At 45.4% G+C, this 22,923-nt stretch overlaps 1 protein-coding gene across 1 annotated transcript in view; it reads left to right on the top strand.

The window, feature by feature from the left end:
- The window catches only part of EZH1 (enhancer of zeste 1 polycomb repressive complex 2 subunit), a 31,022-nt gene extending 8,208 nt beyond the window's left edge, over window positions 1-22,814 (top strand). The window contains exons 2-21 of the mRNA XM_080827080.1: window positions 890-933; window positions 1,959-2,086; window positions 2,205-2,333; window positions 3,471-3,590; window positions 4,967-5,087; window positions 6,639-6,815; window positions 7,664-7,766; window positions 9,133-9,296; window positions 9,698-9,789; window positions 13,127-13,307; window positions 13,552-13,748; window positions 15,163-15,254; window positions 16,170-16,210; window positions 16,693-16,818; window positions 17,846-18,024; window positions 18,556-18,651; window positions 19,066-19,147; window positions 19,582-19,662; window positions 20,070-20,154; window positions 20,437-22,814. Of these exons, the coding sequence (XP_080683206.1) occupies window positions 1,970-2,086; window positions 2,205-2,333; window positions 3,471-3,590; window positions 4,967-5,087; window positions 6,639-6,815; window positions 7,664-7,766; window positions 9,133-9,296; window positions 9,698-9,789; window positions 13,127-13,307; window positions 13,552-13,748; window positions 15,163-15,254; window positions 16,170-16,210; window positions 16,693-16,818; window positions 17,846-18,024; window positions 18,556-18,651; window positions 19,066-19,147; window positions 19,582-19,662; window positions 20,070-20,154; window positions 20,437-20,497 (2,244 nt within the window). The 5' untranslated portion in view covers window positions 890-933; window positions 1,959-1,969 and the 3' untranslated portion in view covers window positions 20,498-22,814. The remainder of the gene's footprint in view (window positions 1-889; window positions 934-1,958; window positions 2,087-2,204; window positions 2,334-3,470; window positions 3,591-4,966; window positions 5,088-6,638; window positions 6,816-7,663; window positions 7,767-9,132; window positions 9,297-9,697; window positions 9,790-13,126; window positions 13,308-13,551; window positions 13,749-15,162; window positions 15,255-16,169; window positions 16,211-16,692; window positions 16,819-17,845; window positions 18,025-18,555; window positions 18,652-19,065; window positions 19,148-19,581; window positions 19,663-20,069; window positions 20,155-20,436) is intronic.
- Window positions 22,815-22,923: the final 109 nt, after the last annotated feature.

Here is a 22,923-nt window from a genome sequence, read left to right as displayed (position 1 = left end):
TATAATCATGTCTGTGACAGATATGAGACAGTGGGTTAAATTTTGCTGTTTTCTTGTCAGTGCTGTCATTTCTTATGGAGAAAAACAGGAAATTAAAAAATGCTTCTTTAGGGGCGCCTGGGTGGCTCAGTGGGTTAAAGCCTCTCCCGAATGATCCTGGGGGTCCTGGGATCTCCCCTCCCTGCGGGCTCTCAGGTCAGCAGGGAGCCTGCTTCCCTTTCTCTCTGCCTGCCTCTCTGCCTACTTGTGATCCCTCTCTATCTTTGTCAAATAAATAAATAAAATCTTAAAAAAAAAATGCTTCTTTAGAAGAAATATGTTCTTAAACTCCAAAGGAAAAAATTTTTTCTCATAAAACTTAAAAAACCAGGCCTGAAACTGTAGGTTCTGTTTCAAATTTTGGCTTTTCATAGCTTCTTGTAATGTTTTCATTAACTTAAAATGCTAGTTGAAATGAATAGAACTAGTTCTCTAGGAAATCTCAGTAGTTAATATAGAATAAAAACATAACCTCATAGTTTTTTTGAATTTTTACATGTACTTAATATTTGTTCTTTATCTAAAACAATTGATGGGTCTGCTGGCTGAGCCTAGAAATTGGTTCAGAAAAGCAGAAACGTGAACTTGGTAATTGTGAAAATACATTTTGCACACATGACTGGAAGGATAGAACCTAATAAAAGAAAGGACAAATGGCATCAAGTGTGATTGGGGCCTGACTTACTTAGAAATAGTGGTAGCAGAAACTTCAAAGTCTTTGTAGTTCTGGGTGAGCATCCTACTGAGAGTATTAGGGTCTAAAAATATGCTCCATTGACTTAAAACCACTGTCTATTCTCTTTTGAACATTTGTTTTGCCTTTGTGTCTTGACATTCCTCTGAAGAACAGAAGGCACATTATAAAACCAGACACTTCCCCTTGCATTCCATGAGGTAGGTAGAATGTGTTACAGTAAGTACTTTTTTAGAACTTTGAACCTTAACTCAAAACCCTCCTCCCTGCAAAAAAAGTGATTTGTCTGTTATATTTCTTTGTGTCTTACTATTGACTTGGAGATGAGATTATGCTGTTGTCATAGCCTACCTTTATTGCTAGGCATGTGGTGGGGTTCAGACAATTTGGCAGGTACAGTTTTGTAGTGTGAGTGGATCTTCCCATGAAGTTCTTTTTTTTTTTTCCTGTTATAATTGCTCTGTTTTATTGTTGTTTTTTGTTGTTAATCTCTTTGGGTGACTAATTCATAAATTAAACTCTACGGTTTAAAGCATCCACTGGGGGGTGTTGGAACCTATCTCCTGTGGACAAGGGGGAAGACTATACTTTGTTCTTTCTTCCATGGCAGGAGTCTTCTGTTTCATATGCAAGATATGCATGAAGCTCTTTTTTTAATTAATTAATTTTTAAAAATATTTACTTATTTGAGAGAGAGAGTGTAGGAGGAAGGAGAGAGAGAGTGGGAGAGAGAAAATCTCAAGCAGACTCTGGGTTGAGCGTGGAGCCCGATGCGGGGCTTGATCTTACGACCCTGAGATCATGACCTGAGCCAAAATCAAGAGTCAGTTGCACAACCGACTGAGCTACCCAGGCGCCGCTGCAGCGCTTTGATATTAACTTGATCCCTGCTGAACATTTCTCTTAGTCAAGGTATTTCCAAGTAATCCAAATTCCTAAATATCCATGAGAGAAATTCCTGCGTGCTGAATTAAAAACAAGGGACCACAGGAGGACAGAGGCTGAGCTTTTTGGTAATCAGACCAGGAATTGCTGATGCGAAATCTTTTTTTTTTTTTTTTTAATTGAAACCTTTTGTTGAGCTCACAGATTTGGGTTCTTTAAACACTGTTTTTATGAATAAATGCAGTGGGAATGGAAGCATGACTGACCACGTTTATTTGAGTTTGAGGAATTCTTCATCCCCAGGCAGTAAAATGCCTTTTCTCATGTCTGACTCTCTTAGATTATAGCAAAATGGATATGCCAAATCCCCCAACTTCCAAGTGCATCACTTACTGGAAAAGAAAAGTCAAATCTGAATACATGCGACTCCGGCAACTGAAACGGCTTCAGGCAAATATGGGCGCCAAGGTAAAAAAAAAATACCCCCCAGGGCTATCTATTTTAATATATCGATCCACTGTGGCTGGCTTGGCTTTTTAAAACACTTCTTTTGAAATCCTAACCATTTTCTCCTTGGCTTTTCTAGGCTCTGTATGTGGCAAATTTTGCAAAGGTTCAAGAAAAAACCCAGATCCTCAATGAAGAATGGAAGAAGCTTCGTGTCCAACCTGTGCAGTTGATGAAGCCCGTGAGTGGGCATCCTTTTCTCAAAAAGGTACTTCCAGGCATCTAAGCTCACCCTTCCTCACTTCCTTGGACTGAAGTTGTTTATTTGTTTGTATTCTGTATTCGTGACTTATTAGAAAAGAAATAAGGATAATGGATGCTGTTATTATAGTCAGCTTTGAGTAACTAGGTTGGTAAATCTGTAGCTTAAAGAAAAGCCTGTTCGCCTATTATTCTCCTCAAATAGAGTATATTCATGAGTGGATTTTTTTTTTTAACAGAAAAACATAACATTTAGTGTCTGCTTTCCTGGACTCTGTGTACAAGCTTCAAAACAACCTTGTTTTGCCTTGTTTGGCACATCTGGTACTTTGATATTGGAAAAGGAGTGCCCAGCGTAATGGACAGGAATATACTGATCAAAGGGATATTCCTTGTTATAAATTTAAAATTCATTCTACTTTCTCAAAGAGATAATATTTTTAAAATATAAAAAGGAGGGGCACGTGGGTGGCTCAGTTGGTTGAGAGTCTGCCTTCAGCTTGGGTCATGGTCCCGGGGTCCTGGGATCAAGCCCCGTATGGGGCTCCCTGCTTGGCAGAGTCTGCTTCTCCTTCTGCCCCCTGCCCCTCCACCCCAGCCCGTGCTCTCTGTCTCGCTTCTTCTCTCTCAAGTAAATAAATAAAATCTTTAAAAATAAATAAAATAAAATATATAAAAAGTGTATAGTGTATTGAGAGCAATTTTCTTTTCCAAAGCAGAATATGACTATAATTTTTATACTGCTTTGCTTCCCCCGTACCTTCTCCATCAGCTGTGGAGCTAAGTCGATGTCATCTGTGTTAAAGTTTAGGTTCTCAGGAAAACTTCATCTCCTAGGACTTTCAGAGGCCTTTTGCTGTTGTGGACAGCCCAAGGAGACCAGCAGTTTTAAACTGAAATCAACACCAGCTGAGTGTGAGAGGCACAGTGCTGGAGTTTGTAGACGCCACAAAGATAAGAGTTCCCGCTTTGCAGAGGCTTATAGTCCAGTGGATTTATAGTCCAGGAGCTGATTGTTACAAAGCTCTCAGCCTCTTAACTTGTAAGCATTAGAGTACTCCTGTGATCAGTTCAGAAGGAAACTGCAGTTCTCTCTTGGGTCTGTGCTTGCCTTTCCCTCTCCATGTCTTTGCTTATATTTCAGTGTACCATAGAGAGCATTTTCCCAGGATTTGCAAGCCAACATATGCTAATGAGGTCTCTGAACACAGTTGCATTGGTTCCCATCATGTATTCCTGGTCCCCTCTCCAGCAGAACTTTATGGTATGTATTGAAAGCACTGGGGCAGTTGTGTAAACTGTATGATTTTCTTATGTTGGTATGTTGGCACTTCTCTTAGGGTAAAGGTTGTTAGATTATACTTAACAAAGCTTGGTTATGCAGGGCAGACTGTTCTTGTAATATATTTACTCTAAATATGTGTGTGTTTATGTGTGTGTGTATGTATATATATATTTATATTGCAAGTTTTTCTAACTTGTGCTCTCTGAAGTGTACTTCTAGGTTGATGCTGTTTCATTTTTGAATGAATGAGACTGGGCAAGACTCCAATTCTCCCATACTACTTTGGCCCAATTTTGTAACATGTGCAGTCAAATGTAGTCTAAATCAGACACTTGAGGCTTAAGCAGGTTGACATCTTCCTGCTGATGGAGCAATCCTTTCTGAATCCCCTAAAGGCAAGATGCTCTGAAAGCACCTGAGATAACAGAGGTGCACAGGGATCTGTGAGCCTTTCATCGGGGGCCTTTATGCTGATTCCTTCTAGGATTAGTTGTGGTCCTGATAATCAGTCCTCTCTAAATACTGCCATTGCTTATCACCTGTGTGGTGACAGTTCTACTGCCTGGAATAGGATACAGGTTTACAAAAGGGAATCGTCTCTTAGAATAAAACTTCACAGTAATTTTACTTGATACTCGGGGAGTTAAGAATGACTATATTTTCTGCTGAACAACAACAATAGCAGAAATCCATTAGTATTGTTTCTTTAGCCAGGAAGTGTTCATAGCTCATGCTGTAATTGACTTCAGGTTCCCACTGAGTGTAACTGACATGAGTCATCCTCATAGCTTTTTGGTATGATTATGGGAGGTCAGTACTTAGTCTGTATAATAGAATATCCAGAAACTTTATGGTTGCTCAGTTTCCATTCTAACTGTTGTAGTTATATTGCAGATTATACTCTTGGAAGCCTTCCTTTCCATCTGTGTGTCTCCACTTATGAGAAGAATTAAAATTGAAGACTTTTAAGATTGTTGTTTAAGTGATATTTTTACCTATTTTACAATGATGTTTAGTAGATAAAATTAGATAATGGAATCACTGTGAATAAGTATGCTGTCAGATTCTAGATGTTGGTGGAAATATCACTGTTAGTACCAGGCTAACCATTTGGTAGTTGATATCCTCAAGTAGTTAAACTGACTTTCTTCCCTAAGAGTAGCATCACCTCCTCCCATTAGAGGTTTTGCTGGCAAAACAAAATGGCCAGTCTTTAAAAATGCAGGAAACTCTGTAACCAAAGGCGTTTTCAGGAAATTCAAGCAGCGAAAAAGGCCCAGCAAAGATTCCATTAAACAAGAAAGAGGACATGCATAGTGGATTTGTGGAATGAATCACATCTGGTTTGATTTCAGGTAGAAGATGAGACCGTTTTGTGCAATATTCCCTACATGGGAGATGAGGTGAAAGAAGAAGATGAGACTTTCATTGAGGAGCTGATCAATAACTACGATGGGAAAGTCCATGGTGAAGAAGGTAGTGGTGCTGGGCTCTTTGGGACCAAACTTTATTATTATTTTTTTAAGATTTTATTTATTTATTAGAGAAAGAGTGCACGAGAGAGAGAGCAGAGGGAGAAGCAGACTCCCCACTGAGCAGGGAGCCCGATGTAGGACTTGATGTCATGACCCGATCCAAAGGCAGACACTTAACTGAGTGAGCCACCCAGGTGCCCCAAGAAAACTTTATTAGAATGGTGTCCCCTCTTTGGTACATCATCATCTTGCTTTTATCTGCTGCCTCATGCATACCCGCTGAAGAATATTTCAAAGTCATCACATGGCTAGGAGTAAAAATTTTGTATTAAAAATGTCCCTCATCAAATTTTATATATTCATTTAAAGATTTATTTATTTTAGAGAGAGAGAGGGAGTAGAGGGAGGGGCAGGAGGAGAAGCAGAGACAGTCCTAAGCTGAGCACAGAGCCCAAAGTAGGGCTTGATCCCACAGCCCTGAAATCATGACCTGAGCCAAAACCAAGAGTCAGATGTTTAACCAACTGTGCCACCCAGGTGCCCTCGGTTAAACTTTAAAAGGAGCTGGGAGCACGGGGTGTTATGTTGCCACTAATGAATCATTAAATTTTACCCCTGAAACTAATAATATACTATATGTTAATTCAATTGAATTTAAATAAAAAAATTGGGGAAAAAAAGAGAAATATAAATTTTAAAAAAAGGAGTTGGAACATATATATATTTACTTATATAGAGAGTAATCATTTATGTATATAGGAATCAGTGGCTGGAGAGGAAGTTTAGTGCACAAAGAAGTATGGTCTTAGGAGTTTTCCATAAATCCATCCAGAGCCATTTTCTTCTTCATTTCCCTTTCTCTGAGAATGGCAGTGAGCATAATCTCTGTCCTACTTTGATCCAGATATACCCTGGATCTCCAGAAATTATTTATAATATTCTGACTATCCTGAAAGCGAGTCATTTGGATTTAGTTGTAGTTCTAGAAAAGGCTGCCAGTGTGTAAGAAGCGGGAAGATGGGGAGAGACTCCCCATGACTTTGCAAACCAATGGCCTCCACGTGGCTGTTTTGACACTTGTGGGAACTGTTGAAAGTGCATTTTCTACCCACACTGCCGCCTAGTGTTCAAAGACTTTTTCCTAGGTCGTAGTGTAACCCCATAGAGTATTTTAAGAAGATAATGCTGTCTTTTGATTCAAAGAAGTCACTACCAAGCCCTCAGCAGCAAAACCATACGTTTTCATGTTATCATTCTTTCTCTGTTCCATTTGTATTGTCTGTGCACTTTTTTGAGACTTTGGACCATAAATACAGGTTGCTCTGTGACTGAGGAATGAACTGCCCTAGTAAGAATAAAGCCTATATAACTGGATTTCCCAGTCTAGCCAACTGAACTGTTGCCTTTGTAAGAGCCAATCAAATTATTGTATATTTCCTGGTTGTTCATATAAAAATGTACATATGTTATCTATCTGGGCCTCAGGAGTGAATACAAGAAAACCTTCCTAGAAGGACTAATGGAGCTCATGCATCTAATCTTCATGTTCCAGAGATGATCCCCGGATCTGTCCTGATTAGTGATGCAGTTTTCCTGGAGTTGGTAGATGCTCTGAATCAATATTCAGATGAGGAGGAGGAAGGGCACAATGACACCTCAGATGGAAAGCAAGATGACAGCAAAGAAGACCTGCCAGTAACAAGAAAGAGAAAAAGACACACTCTTGAAGGTAAATATTCCATTTTGAAAGCGGCAGAGACAGGGAAGAAGGGAGAAACAGAGAGGGCTGTTGATTATTAAAGGCTGTTGGTGCTTCTCAACTGGTTCCCTTGAAAGGAAGGCAAACTAGTGTGTTTGAGAAACATGAAAAGTTATGAAGAAGAAAATGTAATTATCCTATAATCTTACTACCAGGGAATAACCAGCATTAATATTTCCTTCTAGATCTAAGATCTAAGATATGTATCTGTGTGGAGACACACACACATAAGAATATATATACACACATACTAAAGTAAATATAATGCTTTACGACAACTATAACTCAGGGTTTCTAAAGTACGTGTATAAATCGACATGTTTATATACATCCTCTGAAATGGGATCATGCCCCCCCCCACACACAATTTTATATCCCTTGTTATTTGATCTTCTGTCATAAGCATCTTTCCATGTTGTTAATATTTAATTAACTTAATGTTTAATTATGCTCTGTGCTACTTAATTAGATGTCTGGGGACAGAGTGTCACGCTCCTGTTCTTCAACATCATCATTGTGGTGGCATTCTTCAGTATTCACATCTGCCCCCGAAAAACCCTGTGTTCCCCTCTAGATTCTTTCTTGGACTGTAGCATTTGTCATTAATGTATACATGACTCTGATATCCTTATCACTAGGAGCCTATTCGATAAGTCCAGGTAGCACTGACCTCCTTTATATGTTCCTAAACAGTCAGTGGTTAGGTTAACACAGCTGCTCTAATCAAAATGCTGTGACAAAAGGGAAAAATGACCAAACAGCTTTGTTTGCATACTCTGATTATAGCACTCAGGAGTCTTTTGTCATTTCCAATTCAGGCAACAAAAAGAGTTCCAAGAAACAGTTCCCAAATGACATGATCTTCAGTGCAATTGCCTCGATGTTCCCTGAGAACGGTGTTCCAGATGACATGAAGGAGAGGTAGGGAAAGCTGTCCCACTCAGGCCATGTAGAGTGCTCAGGCAAAACTTTCATTCAAGCCTATTTTTGGTTAATAAAAAGCCCTGTAGGGGTGCCTGGGTGGCTCAGTGGGTTAAGCCTCTGCCTTCGGCTCAGGTCATGATCTCAGGGTCCTGGGATCGAGCCCTGCATCAGGCTCTCTGCTCAGCAGGGAGCCTGCTTCCTCCTCTCTCTCTTTGCCTGCCTCTCTGCCTACTTGTGATCTCTCTCTCTGTCAAATAAATAAATAAAATCTTCTAAAAAACAAAAATAAAAAAATAAAAAGCCTTGTTTCTGGTAAGTACACTGTGATTTGCTTGCACTTCTGATTATTTCCTGCTTGCTTCTTTACCTCTAAATGCCCATTCCCATATCAAGGGTCACATTTGCTGGATTTTGAGTAAGTTTGGGCAGAGAACTTTTAAATTCTACTAGTTTACTGGAGAGTTACTCCAGCACCATACTTACCAAATCTTTTCCCTCTCTTTACTTTTAGACATATGCCTAGCTCAGCACAATTGCAATGACATACCCACTTAGTTATACACCCTTCTGTCATCAACGAGACCCATAAAAAACCCATCTTCCCTTGGCAGGCTGTACCTGGATGACTGTCAGTGTTCAATCTGTACTTTCTCGGTGAAGACATTTCCTTGGAAAGAATTCTTCTCTCTCCCTCTTTTAAAAAAAAAAAAAAAAAAAAAAATTTATTTATTTATTTGACAGAGAGAGAGAGAGCGAGCGCAAGAGATCGATCACAAGTAGGGCAGCAGGCAGAGAGTGAAGGGGAAGCAGGCTCCCCACTGAGCAGAGAGCGTGATGCGGGCCTTGATCCCAGGACCCTGAGATCATGGCCTGAGCCGAAGCAGAGGCTTAATGCACTGAGCCACCCAGGCACCCCTCTCTCTCTCTTTTTTATTTTATTTTATTAATTATTTATTTATTTTTGAATTATCTATTTATTTACTTATGTATTTATTTGACAGATCACAAGTAGGCAGAGAGGAAGGCAGAGAGAGAGGAAGGGAAGCAGGCTGCCTGCCAAGCAGAGATCCAGATGCGAGGCCTGATCCTAGGACACTGGGATCATGACCTGAGCCGAAGGCAGAGGCTTTAACCCACTGAGCCATCCAGGCGCCCCTATTTTGTTTTATTTTATTTATTTAACAGAGACAAAGAGCACAGGCAGGGGGAGCAGGAGGCAGAGGGAGAAAAAGACTTCCCGGTGACCAGGGAGCCCAACTAAGGGCTTGATCCCAGGACCCTGGGATCATGACCTGAGCCGAAGGCAGACACTTAACCAACTGAGCCACCCAGGTGCCCCTCTTATCTCTCTTTTTAAAAATAGGTATCGAGAGCTAACGGAAATGTCAGACCCCAATGCACTTCCCCCTCAGTGCACACCCAACATTGACGGCCCCAATGCCAAGTCCGTGCAACGGGAACAGTCTCTGCACTCCTTCCACACACTGTTTTGTCGACGCTGCTTCAAATATGACTGCTTCCTTCACCGTGAGTGGGTCAACTGAAATGCTCTCCTGTTCTCCATCCCCAAACTCCATTTCCTTCTGTTTATTTCAGTTAATCACACAGAGTTCCTGGCTTCTGATCTGATGATGGTTTTACAAAGGGCCAGTTCGATATTCACTTGTTCAGTTGTAGTGTGATGTGCTTTGCATGGTCAGGAGTCAGGACAGAATAACCAGCAACCTGTGTCCCTGAGTACCTTTTAGCTTTGAAAGGATTGTTGATGTCAGAAATGATTAAATTTTGTGCACCCTGATGGTGCACTTCTGTGCACCTGGTGGTTTATATCTAAATTTTCCCACAGTGGCTCCCTAATTTGGTTTTGTTCTTGCCCATCCTATCAAGTGGATGGGCCGTTGGGAACAGGACAGTTTTGTGTTTTCCAGCTTTTCACGCCACCCCTAATGTATATAAACGCAAGAACAAAGAGATCAAGATTGAACCAGAACCATGTGGCACAGATTGCTTCCTTTTGCTGGTATGTTTTCCTTTTTTTTTTTTTTTAATTTTATTTATTTAAGTAATCTCGACACCCAACATGGGGTTCAAACTCATGACCCCAAGATCAAGAGTCACATGTTCCTCTGACTGAGCCAGCCTGGTGTGCCTTGCTGATATATTCTTGAACTGTTCTGCCATTGTTAACACTGTTGAAAATTTAGCAGGAAATGGTCCTTCCGTTTTCTGCTGCTGGGAATACAAACTGAATGAGCCAATACATAGCAGTCTATGGGTCATAAAGCACAGATAAAACACAACTTCTGCTCTTTTTTTTTTTTTTAACTTTATTTATCCATTTAGAGAAGAGCATGAGCAAGGTGAGGGGCAGAGAGAGAATCTCAACTAGAGTCCACACTAAGCATAGAGCCCGATGTGGGGCTCAATTTCATGACCCTGAGCCAAAATCAAGAGTTGGGCCCTTAACTGACTGAGCCCCCCAGGGGTCCAGTGACTTCTGCTCTTTAGGAACTCCCAGATACTAAGGACTATGAAGTTAATCTTACGGAGTGAGGAGTGCGTGTGTGTGGCAGCATTTTCTTTGCTGTCTTCCTTTAAATGCATATAAACGTAAGAAAAATAACACATGAAAGCACTGTTGTCTCATAAGGTAAACAACCAGATGCCAGGTGGACCCTTCCCTGATGGACAGACTTCATGCAGCAGCGTAAATTCTCCTGCGTTCATGTGGGAAGGCAGTAGCTTAGAACTAGAAAGGAATAATTTCACTTGGGCTAGCCAAAGACACGGTTTTGCTTTCTGCATCATACAGTGAGGGTAGGTAAAGAATAAAATACCTTGATAAAATTTCTGCTACCAAATAAAATCATACAGCCAAGTGCCTTTGGGACCATATTTAGTGGGGTAATAGAAGAAAAGATGGTAGAAAGGGTCACTGGATATATATCTGGAAAATGAGTCATGTGATAATTGCAAAAGAACAAATAGACTTTGTTTTATTTATTTTCTCCCTGATATGTATTGACTCGTTCTTGTGTGCTAAGTACCATGCTGGCCCTTACCATATATTTTCTTATTTTCATGTTTACAACAACATCCTGAGGTGGAGAAACTGTGGGTATTTTGTCCAAAATTTGTTAATGTGTCAGTGGTGGGGCAATAATGAAATTCAAGCTCTGGTCTAACTCCACAGGCCATGCTTGTTAAATTACTCCACACTTGGGGTGCCTGGGTGGCTCAGCCAGTTAAGAATCTGCCTTTGCCTCAAGTCATGATCCCAGCATCCCAGGATCGAGCCCCACATCAGGCTCCCTGCTCAGCAGGAAGCCCTCTTCTCCCTCTCTCTTTGCCCCTCCCCCTACATGTGTGCTCTCTCTCGCTCACTCTCTCAAATAAATAAAAGTCTTCAAAAAAATTAATAAATGACACCATATCGTATCAACATAGCAGCATTTAGATGGTGTCCCTCTCACAGCGGTTACCCTGGGACCCTGTACGTACGTGCTTCACAAAGATACCGTCAGTGCCCAAAATGTATGTCTCTGTGTGTGTGTTTCACAGACAGAAATGTCTGGGCAGTCTTTCTTTTATTGCTTTGTAGAAGTGAGTCCATATTCAGCTATAATGCCCAACTGTTTCCCCACACACATTTTATTAAGAACATTCTCAATCACGCAAAGAAGGTGAAAGATACCTTTGTCTTAGATTTAAAGACATTTTTCCCATATTTGCTTTGTCCCTCTATTTGTTTATGCATGTGTTTTGCTGAGCCATTTGAAAATGAGTCGCGGACATTGAATACTTGTTTGCAAAGTATTTCAGCACGTGCTTCCTAAAAATAAAGACATTCTCTTATATAACCACATTATCACACCTGAGAAGATTCACAAGAATTTCATCATATCATCTGTCCATTCCATATTCATTCCATATTTAAATTTTTTCAGCTGTACCAAGAGCAGCTGGGTTTGGGGTTTTCTCTAAACCAAGGTCATCCAGCCATATGTGCTGTTGGGTTATTATGTCTTTTCAGTCTGCTTTAATCTCAAATCATCACACCATTTTTTTTTTCTTTTTGAAAAATCCAGGCTCATTGTCTTGTAGGATACTGTCCCATATTCTGGATTTGTTTGTGGTTTTCTCCTAGTGTTATGTAACTTGTTTCTCTACCCCCTATTTCCCATGAACTAAAATTAGCTCTGCAGGCTTAATGATGTTCGAATAGCTGTTAAGTGCCGCTGTGTATGCACACAGTGGCACGGGCACATGAAGTCGGATTCAATTAACTTGAAAAATTCTCTTTTAGAATTTCCTTTAAGGCCTACAGGATATTAATCTGGGTATCCTTAGTAATAGCAAACATTTATCCTTTACATGTAGATTTGGTTTTCAGAAACAGCTAGAAGTGTTTGGGAACCAAGTCTGAGGAGAAGATAGATGATCAAGCTGAGTGATAGTTATTTGGTCTTTTTTCTTTTTCTTTTTTTTTTAAATAAAGCATAGCTATGAAGTAATGAAGTAGTATCCTTCCAAGTTTAATAAACTGATTTGGAGGGAAATTCTAGAAGTAAGGAGTGATATTGTACAAATTGAAGGACTACATATTTTATTATTGAAACATAAGCAATGCAGTAGAATAAAAAGAGCAACATGGCTTGGGGACAGGGATTCCTGATTCTTGTTCCTATTCTGGAACAATGAGCTGTATACTAATATATGATATGTATATATGGTATAATATATTAGTATCAATACTATATATGTAACATTTATTATATTAGTACTCTATATTGTTTACTACATAGTATATTCTATTAGTGTATATACTAATACATGGTATATATAGTATAAGAGAAGCCAGTCCCTTCCCCCCTCTGAACTCATTCCTTCATATACAGGAGAATGTGTTCTCAAATTCTGTATAGCTGACATGCAAATGAGTTTTAGATACAGCTCACTGGAAAGTTGAAGATGCGTATATTGTATCTCTTTTTAAGATTATAGGACAGCTCTTCTGTGGAGAGGTATAAATTTATAAGTTTTAGAATTTTTTTTTTTTAAGTAGACTTCACACCCCACGTGGAGCCCAATGTGGGGCTTGTACTTACAACCATGAGATCAAGACCTGAGCTGAGATCAAGAGTCAGATGCTCACCCAACTGAGCCACCCAGGCCCCCTGGAATGTTTGTTAAGCAGCTTTTATATGGTCACAATGCATGGTACAGAGCAAGATAATGTACTGATTTGGGGGGAGGCCTGTAAGCACAGGTGTTGAAGAAGGTGGTTTGTGAGAATGGGCTCAGGATGGTGACTCTGGGCCTGTTCCCATTTCCCACCTGTACTGTGTCCGCTGCAGGAAGGAGCAAAGGAGTACGCCATGCTTCACAACCCTCGCTCCAAGTGCTCCGGTCGCCGCCGGCGAAGGCACCACATGGTCAGTGCTTCCTGCTCCAACACTTCAGCCTCTGCTGTGGCTGAGACTAAAGAAGGGGACAGTGACAGGGATACAGGCAATGACTGGGCCTCCAGTTCTTCAGGTACACGGAACAGAAAGCGATCTTTTTCTTTCCACACAAGGCCTCTGGTAAATGCAGGGTCAGTGCCTAACACTTAAAAGTTACTACCTTTTAAAAATGGTTCGTTCTTTCTACAGCTTCTGCTATGGGCAGTAGAGACAGGATATTTTGGTTCCTAAAAGTAGCATGAAGTCCTTTAGAGTCTGTGGCAAACTCCTGATAACTGCATTCTCTCTTCTGTTTCTCTTATCTCCTCCTCTCTTAGAGGCCAACTCTCGCTGTCAGACCCCCACGAAGCAGAAGGCTAGTCCGGCCCCACCTCAGCTCTGTGTAGTGGAGGCACCCTTGGAGCCTGTGGAATGGACTGGGGCTGAGGAATCTCTTTTTCGAGTCTTTCATGGCACCTACTTCAACAACTTCTGCTCAATAGCCCGACTTCTGGGCACTAAGACGTGCAAGCAGGTACTGTCAGAGAAGAGCAGGGACACGCGGGGCCCTCCTTTCATCCCCTGCTCTGTCAGTCCTTTTGCCATCTTGTGTGGCTGCCCGTCTCAAGGGGGTGCTTGAGGGGGTGCTTCTGGGCCACAAGGTGGGTTCCCCAAACATGGGACCTTCTGCAAATGCCAGGCCTTGCAGCGCGTGGGGACCTGCTCTCCTCCTCGCTGAATTCTTATTTCTTCCTCTAGCCACTATCTGACTCTCCTGGATGTTTCCACACTCTTTTAGCTTTTTTTGGTCTTTGTTCTTTGTTTTTAGTTCCTACTTTTCTTTCTAAATGTGCACCCCTTTCCCAGAAGGGGCTCCCAAGTCTTTCAGGGGACCTTCTTATCTGGCATGCTCCTTCTCCAGCAGCTGCCACTCCCATCCCCTCCGTCAGTCTCCTCAGTTGCTTTTTCCTCCAGATGGTCTCTCGCTAGCTCTTCTGATTGCCACCCCCATAGCTGGGCCTGGACTGCACCCTTCTCACTCATGCGGTCGCCGGAAGCACGGTCTGGTAGCAGCTGCTGATGCTCTGGAAGCAGCGGGACCTGATGTCCCAGTGTCCCTCCGTCTCTTCCCGACTTCAGGGAGAGGACAGACTGAAGAGCAGGGACAGGGAGTCACCGGGTGTTAGGGCCGGTCTGGGCAACAGGGAAGAAACACCAGAACTGTGCCATGCCGCTCAGCTCCCTGACTTCTGGAGGAGTCTTTCTGGCCTCCTCATGATGCCTCTCCTTGGAACAAGCAATAGAACCATAAGGAGAAGTGCCCTTTGCTTTCATTTCGGAGCTCACACCTATTTCCTTGAGGCCCAGGTTCTTAAACTAAACACCTGCAGAATCACGTGTAACGCAGTTTTGTGTGTATTTTCCCAAGAAGAATATTTGTATTTTTCACAGAATCTCAAGAGGGTCCGTAGCCAAAAAGGAAAAGGAAAAAAAAAACGGATGTAGAAACTCCTGAAATAGACAAAGCTCTGCCCTCTTCGTACCAGCAGGGGGAGCTAGTGGTTAGCCGAGTGGTGCTGTTTGTGTCTTCTCTTTCACGCAGTTACACGAAGTACCCAAAGTCGCCCTTCTTAAGAGACAGATAGTGTTTGTCAGAATCATCCCACTCAAGGCTTGGTGGGCAAAGCTGTCGATGAAAACTACTGACCAGGAAAGTTGTAACTGTGCCCAGTATTTCTCTTTTCTAGAGTCAGGCTAGGTAGTTAATTAACTCTGGGGCTACTGATGCCATATCCCAGTGCCGCTCTGTCTCTCCCTGAGTGAAGAGATGCTCAGTCAGCTGCCTTGGAGCTCTCCAGAATGCTCCCATGCTCAGGCCCTGGTTGGTTCACTTATCTGACCACCTGGCTCAAGACGGAGTGACAGGTCCCTTTGGATTTCTCTTCCAGGTCTTTCAGTTTGCAGTCAAAGAATCACTTATCCTGAAGCTGCCAACAGATGAGCTCATGAACCCGTCGCAGAAGAAGAAAAGAAAGCACAGGCAAGGGTTGGACAAAGGACTTTCTGTTCCCTGTGCTCTGACCTCCCCTTGGACTCCCCAACCGCCTCCCTCTTGAGTGTAGCATTGCACAACTAAAGGGCCAGCCTTCTCCATGCTCCTTGTGGGTCCGCACCTCGGACCAGCCCTTCTCCCGTCCCTAGATGCTGTGGACCAGGAGATAAGTGTCTGCTTTCCCTTTAAGCGCCTGGCCAGTGGGACCAGAACTGGCCTCATGGCTCCACCCTGAGGCCATTTCTCCTCCTTGGGTGGTTAGTGACCACTGTTCGCACTTCTCAACTGTGACCAGAGTTTCTTCTTTTGGCACTTGTATTGTTTTTCTAAGTTGCATAATAACACTGTCTTTTAGATAGCTTTTGCTTAGGGTTGGAAGGGTTGTTTTTTGTTTTTTTTTAATTCAACATTCCGTTTGCCTCGGTTCCCTAATGGCTATCACCTATGGAAGGGAGGAACAGACACCAGTTCTGGATAGAGAAGGAAGTCCCCGTAGCTTCTGCTCCCTCTCAGTTCCTTCACTCAGCAGATTCCTAAAAAGTCTTCCCACCTCCCCATCCTGCAGTTCCCCCACATCCCCCCCTTCCCCAAAGAGAAGGAGGGAGTGGAGGAGGAGAGGGTGAGGGAGAAACAATAGCATTATAGTAGACACAGAGGGTAGGGTTTTGTGTTTGTTTTTTAGGCATCTTTGTTGTTTATATTTAAATCTCAAAGCGTAGAGCAGCTGGACTCCAGATGGACTCCAGCAGCCCCCACCAGGGTAGAGGCCTCCTGTGAAGGGACTGGGGGAGGTGCTCCCCAGTCATCACACCAGAGTCCCTCAGAGCAGGTCACGTCGTTATTTACTCAAACCTGCAGAGTTCCCGGAGCCGTGACCCAGGCCCATCCGTCTCTCTTTTTCAGGTTGTGGGCTGCACACTGCAGGAAAATTCAGCTGAAGAAAGGTAAGTTGCAGCAGAGTGCTCTCGGGCAGTTCAGCCCGGGGTCGCAGCGCTGTGGTCCCCCGCCCGCCCCACCTGCAGCTGCACTCCTTGACCCTGCACCGCTTCCGCAGGCTGCAGAATTGTCTGCAGCAGCTGAGAACAGCTCAGCTCAGCTGAGAACACCTCTCCGAAGGCAGAGTTGCGAGCCCTGTGGCCTCTGACTTGCAGAGCGAGCTCTTTGCCAGGTTCCGGTCTTCATTTACTGTTTGGAATGGCTCTCCTGCAGTCCTGGGCCATTTCCACACTCTCCCCACAAAGAAATCCCCCCATGGCGGCTGCCAAACAAACATCGTCTCTGACTGCTTCCCACTTCAGGTGCTAAATGCGCGTCCAAGACGGTGGCCAGGGCAGCCTCCCCTAGTGCGGGCCATCGGACAGTTGGGCGTGAGGACAGCTGGGGGCGCGGGCACAGCAGTGTTGTGGTCTGTTCTTTTCTCCCCTAGATAACTCCTCCACACAAGTGTACAACTACCAGCCCTGCGACCATCCAGACCGCCCCTGTGACAGCACCTGCCCCTGCATCATGACGCAGAATTTCTGTGAGAAGTTCTGCCAGTGCAACCCGGACTGTAAGAGTTCTCTGCTCTCCCCGGTAGTCCTTCCAGACAGCCGGCCCTGGTGCAGCCCACCTTCCCCTCCCAGCCTGTGGCCCTTGCTGCCTCGGGCCTTCTGATGTTCTCTGCTGTGTTTTAAGCATTTTACAGAGGAAACAAGTACTTAAGATCTGGAAAAGTCATTTTTTAAAAACCTGTAGGTGTTTGATTCTAAAAGCAGCAATTACACAGAAACAGAAATGTTCCCATCTTTACCTTTCAGGGAAGAAATAAACCTGGGAATCGTTTTCCTTCTGGTGCAGTCACTGCCTCCCTTTCTAGGATGTTGTGTCATGATATACAGGGGTTACGAGTCTGTATGTGGCTATTTTAGTTTACTACTTGGGAGTTTTCATATCTGTCCCGTCTGGATGTCAGCAGAAGTAGGACAGAGGCTAGACGTGCTTCTCCCTCACTTCTTATCGCTCCGCGCCCTTCCCCGCTCAAGGCTGAGCAGTTTGATAACGGCCTCCAGAGCCTGCAGAACTTGGTGCCTGGGCAGTTGTGCTGGAAATCCCTTCTAACCCATAGCAGATATCAATCTTAGCCACAGCGGAGGGGCACTTGTGCTGGGGAGGGCAGTGGGTGGAGGAGGGTAGCTTAGAACGGATGCATTCTGTTCTCAAAATGATTCTTGTTTTGATGGATGATTTAGCAGTGAAAAGCACTGATTTCATTTTCTGTGGGCCACTCACCACCTCCCTTCCAAATTCCACCAACAAGGGGGAGGGAGAGCATTGCTGAGGAATCTCTAGGAAACACCTCTCCATAGGCAAACCTGCTTTTTTGATTCCCAGGCACGAATGTTGGAAGGCACTCCATGTTCTCTGGAAAGAAACTTGACTAGATGCTTATTGGCCAGAGAGTTTCTCCTCTATTTTGCTAACTTTCCCAGAACATATCACATTTACTTCCTTGCTGACCCTCGAGGCAGACCTGAGCCCCAGCATTAGCCTGCCCTGGTTCCTAACCCTCCCTGTGTCCCCCCCACTCCCACCCCCAGGTCAGAATCGCTTCCCTGGCTGTCGCTGTAAGACCCAGTGCAACACCAAGCAGTGTCCCTGCTACCTGGCAGTGCGAGAGTGCGACCCTGACCTGTGCCTCACCTGTGGGGCCTCTGAGCACTGGGACTGCAAGGTGGTTTCCTGCAAAAACTGCAGCATCCAGCGAGGCCTCAAGAAGGTGAGGGCTTTTTATGGGCCTGCAGGCTGCATGATGGAGGGGGAAAGATGGAGTTGGCCCCAGCGACCTCTTTCCACCAGCCCCTTGGAGGGCTTCTACGGAAAAGGGCTCGGCAAATCCTAAGGGACACACGTGTCCTTGAATTTTGAAGTTGTTTGTCCTGGGGAGGGGTTAGAAGTGTGACCCCTGAACTGGCCAGCCTGAGAGGAGCAGAGAGGAGGGACACAGGACCCATCGAGGATGTTGTCTGTTTCTGCTTGACCCGCAGCAGTGAGTTGAGCTCCTCGAGACTCGGCTCCAGGAGGCCCCCCCGGCCTAGAGGAGGAGGTGTTACATTTCCTTTTGCCACCTCCCTTCTTTGTTTTTCCTCTCCCCAGAGCAGAATGGCTGAGACCTTTTTCTGTTTTCAGATCCTCTTAACAGTTGCTTGTTCTTTCCACCCTGCCCATCCCCGGCACACGTGCACGTCTAGCACACACCCCGCCTGCTCACACATGCCCTGTAGTCTGAGGTTTGACTCCTCTTCCCCAGCACCTGCTGCTGGCCCCCTCAGATGTGGCCGGATGGGGCACCTTCATTAAGGAGTCTGTGCAAAAGAACGAATTCATTTCTGAATACTGTGGTGAGGTGAGTGCTATCGGTTTGGACCACATTCCTATCTGGGGAGATACTGATGAGAAACTCTGATTTTCTGTGGGCCAGACCTCTATGACTTAACTCTCTAAATAACTCAGCTGAGTTCTTGTGTGGCCTCTTGGGGGATCCCACAGAAGTGTTTGCAATCCTGAGATAAACCACTCTTCTGAAATTCTTTGCTACACAAGGCGGGGGAAGGCAGGGAACTCTCTTCAGGCTTCATACTGGTCATGGTGGGTGGGGATTGGAATGAACTAACTTGAGCTCTGTCTCCTGTGATTCTCATCATGATACTCAGCAAGCACCTCCATGTGACACCGCCCCCTCCCAGCCCTTTCTGTGGGCAGGGTACCATGCCCTGAGTGGGCAGCCCGACCCCCTGTTTGTTCCTTGTCTGTCCTGCAGCTGATCTCTCAGGATGAGGCTGATCGACGGGGGAAGGTCTATGACAAATACATGTCCAGCTTCCTCTTCAACCTCAACAATGGTATGGAGTCTCTTTCTCTTGCCCCAGGGTGGTCTCGGGCGGATCTTTCTACCAGATAGCCCACGTTCAGATCAGCTGTGATTTCTCCAGCAGGTGCACAGAGCGAGGTGGGGAGGTTGAACTTCAAGACGCCATGAGCCTCGGTTCACTTGCTTTGGGAGAACCCCCATTTCTGGGTTGTGTTTTACTCGGAGCACTGAGCACTTCCACCTCAGAAATTTCCCCACCCAGTAGATGGGAAGAGGAGATCCATAATTCTAGCAAAATGGGGGGATCCAAAGGGAGCACACTCACTTGAGGCCATATTCTTATGCTGTGTGCTGCTGGCCTTCAGAATTCCCACTGGATAATTTCTGTTCCATTTAATTGATTTTGAAATCAGGTTCAAGAAGCTGTGGATTTGTCTGATGAGCTCATGGTCTTTCTTTGTATAGATTTTGTAGTAGATGCTACCCGGAAAGGAAACAAAATTCGATTTGCAAACCATTCAGTGAACCCCAACTGTTATGCCAAAGGTGAGCTCTCAGTAGCGTGGGAGGGAGGGTGGATGATGGATGCTTTATTTACTATGATTTCTATCCATTATGTAACTTTTTTCATTGCTGAGTTATTTTTTGTCCAAAGACAGTCATGATTTAACATCTGGTATCATTTTGAGTCTTTGTTTTGTAATTGGCTTTCTTCACTGAATACATTATAACCATTTTCCCACAAACAAGAATCTCTTAAAGATAATACTCTTCCTATATCACCAGTCAGAACAACAGCCCTAAAAGCACAGAGGCAACAGTCATCACCGACTGCTTTTGAATTCCACTTCATTTATGTTTTCCCTGGGAATTGGGAGAAAATCAGCCCAGCACCACCCATCGTTGGCGTGGAGCTGAGCAGGAACCTAGCCTTAGCTTTGTCCTGTCCGCAGTGGTCATGGTGAATGGGGATCATCGCATTGGGATCTTTGCTAAAAGGGCAATTCAAGCTGGAGAAGAGCTCTTCTTTGATTACAGGTGAGGGGGCCAGAAATGGCTGGGAGGTGGTCCCAGGGACAGAAGGGTGGCTGTTAGAATTGATTTGGGGGCTTACGGTGGGTGATATGGAGGAAGCAGACAGTGGTCAAGTCTTGGTGGTCATGTCTTTCTCTTTGTTCTGCTCTCGGGTGCCTTGCATCAGAAGTGGGAGCAATTGTAAACCACTCTGAGGGAGGGGGAGAGAGAACAGAACAGAGGGGAGTCTACCTGTTCGTTCACAAAAGCCTTGACAGTAACCTGGTTCCTCCTGCTCCGGGACAGGTACAGCCAAGCTGATGCTCTCAAGTACGTGGGGATTGAGAGGGAGACTGATGTCCTTTAGCCCTCCTGGGCCCCACGCCAGCGCCTATGGTAGCAGCACTGTCTTTGCTTCATGCACACACCACCGCTGCTCGAGTTTCCTGCACTACGTGTCTCCCACACCGAGAATCCCCCCACCCATTCCCTCTGCAGCGAGGCCTCGGCTGTGTCCAGTGGGAACAAGCTGTCTCAGTGAGAGGGGAGACAGAGGCAGCTAGAGCTTGGGCCCCCAGAAGAGAGAGTTGCAGAAGTGCGAAACCGAGTCTTAGGCCTCAGAGGAAGAGAGCACAGGCTGGGGGTGGGTGACTCAGCGTGGTTTCTTGTCTGCTATGTAGGCTGTGAGCCTCGGCAGTCAACCTGGGCAGTTCCTCACAAGCATTGTCCTGTAATTCTAACTTTCCAAGTCAAGGGTCCTTGTGTAATTTGGTCGCTGGTACCTCTCTCTGGTCACGGGACCTGGAGAGGACTGGCTAAATGAAGTTTGGTACCTGGAACTTATGAGTGGCCTGGGTCAAAGGCAAGCCTGGCGGTGGTACAGACTGACTTCAGAGGGGGAGACGGTCACCTGAACTACCTCTTCCCTCCTGGCAGGGTTCAAATTCAAAGAGTGTGGGTTCTGAGTATAGGTCTTCAGCACTGGGAGAAGAGCTAAGTGCCGTTCTTCCATAGAGAGCCAGAGCCATCCTGATGACCGTAGTTAAACTGCTAAGCTTGGGGCCCTATAGGCTCTGAGAAGCCTTCTCCGTACTCTGGAGATGGGTGGATACGTTTTCGGATTCCTGAAAGCAGGTGCCAGTGTGCAGCCGGCTGCTTCCAAAGCTGCAGCTTGGTGACTGCAGCTGGGCGGCGTGCTGCTCCTGAAGAGGCACGGGGGGTGTGCGGGGCTGGGTGTGAGCACTCTGGTTCCAGGCTGTGGAGTTGTTTTCAGGCCTCTCATTCCCGTTAGAGCCCACGCCCACAGGGCCTCTGTTGCTTCTCTCTTCTGGGCAGATGGGCGAAGGTCTGGGCTAGAAAGGGGGAGGTTGTGCAGGTGATTTATTTTCCTGTCTGATGCACCTGCTGTTGGAAAGGGTGAGTTGACAGAGTTTGGAAGTGGGTGAGGGGCTCCCAAGTTGCACGTGTTTAGGACGCCATCGCGCTCGCCACGCACACTGGCGGGGGTATTTGAAGTGTTCAGAAGTAGCAGGCCAACCCCCTTGCCTGTCCATGCTGCCATTCTCTCTGGGAGTCATGAAGAGCCAAGCACTTTATTTCTTTGAGGAGGTCTGCAGATTGAGGTAGAGTTGAGCTGAGGTCTCTGGGGCCCCTGCCCAGATCCTATTCCTAAGGGGAGGGGAAGGCCAGGGGTTGAAGATTCCCCTCCAGTTCCGTCTCAGCTCCTGGAGGAGTAAGGAGGAGCCTCCTTGCCACACATGACATAAATGAGCATGGGGCCAGTTGGGGGAGCTACCCCTGTGTCTATGGCTGCTGTGCTGAGCCGTTGGGGAATAATGGGCATTGTGCTGGGTAAAAGGATGTGCGCAGGGACAGGCTGGCCCAGGGAATACTAGAGTAGGGAGCTGGTTTCTCTTCTCTAGGGAACCCAAGCCTTTCTTTTCTAGTCTGTACTGACCACTCCCTTCCTCCAACCCCACTGGCTGTCCTATGAAGCAAGGAGTGGGGTTCCCTCTGGCCAGACTGTCACATAGGGATTTTGGTGGGACATGCACACACACTCACATATCCTCACACACCACACTTGTGGGCACACGTACACTCAGCCCTCAGCACACACTCAGCCCTCAGCACACGCCCAGCCGGCTCCTGACAGAGGCCTCTTCCCACCTAACTGGCCAGCCCTGCCATGATTCTGAAATCTCCAGATGCAGTGGTTTGTGTTCGTTGTACTGGAGACACTCTAGCTGGACTGTGGGCTCCGAAATCCTCGTAAAGGACAGGGAAAACCCAGAGACAAATGAAGGAGGAGGAGTTAGGTCTGTCTGAAATGGAGCTGGCTGTGGGGAAAGATGGGCAGCAAGTGACACCCAGCCATTGAGAGGCGAGACTGACCCCACTCTTCTCTCAGTGTGCAGAATCCCCTCCTTGCCAGTTTCAGACCACTGGGACTCCTGTTCCACCAGCATTCCCATCCTTTTCCCCTCGCTGCCCCCCCACCCCCACACCTTAAATGACGGGTCTCAACCCCTCCCTCCAGACCATGGAATGATGGATAGAGCAAGGTGGCGGGGACTGGGGGAGGCTGGTATATGTGCGGCTTTATTGCCAGTGAATCTCACGCACTTTAAAGTCCTGTGGCTTGTGACCTCTTATCTGAATAAAGTGGTAGGATCCATTTTGGCAAGTTGTGTATTGTGTACTTTGGGGCTGGAAGAATCCCGGGATGCTAGCACAGGGGGAGCTCGGACTGAAGCGTTAGCGTTCTGACCCCCACTTTCCACTGAGGTCTGG

The sequence above is a fragment of the Martes martes genome (genome assembly GCF_963455335.1).
Source record: "Martes martes genome assembly, chromosome: 16".
Lineage (NCBI taxonomy): Eukaryota > Metazoa > Chordata > Mammalia > Carnivora > Mustelidae > Martes > Martes martes.
This window is presented reverse-complemented; position numbering and strand designations above follow the sequence as displayed.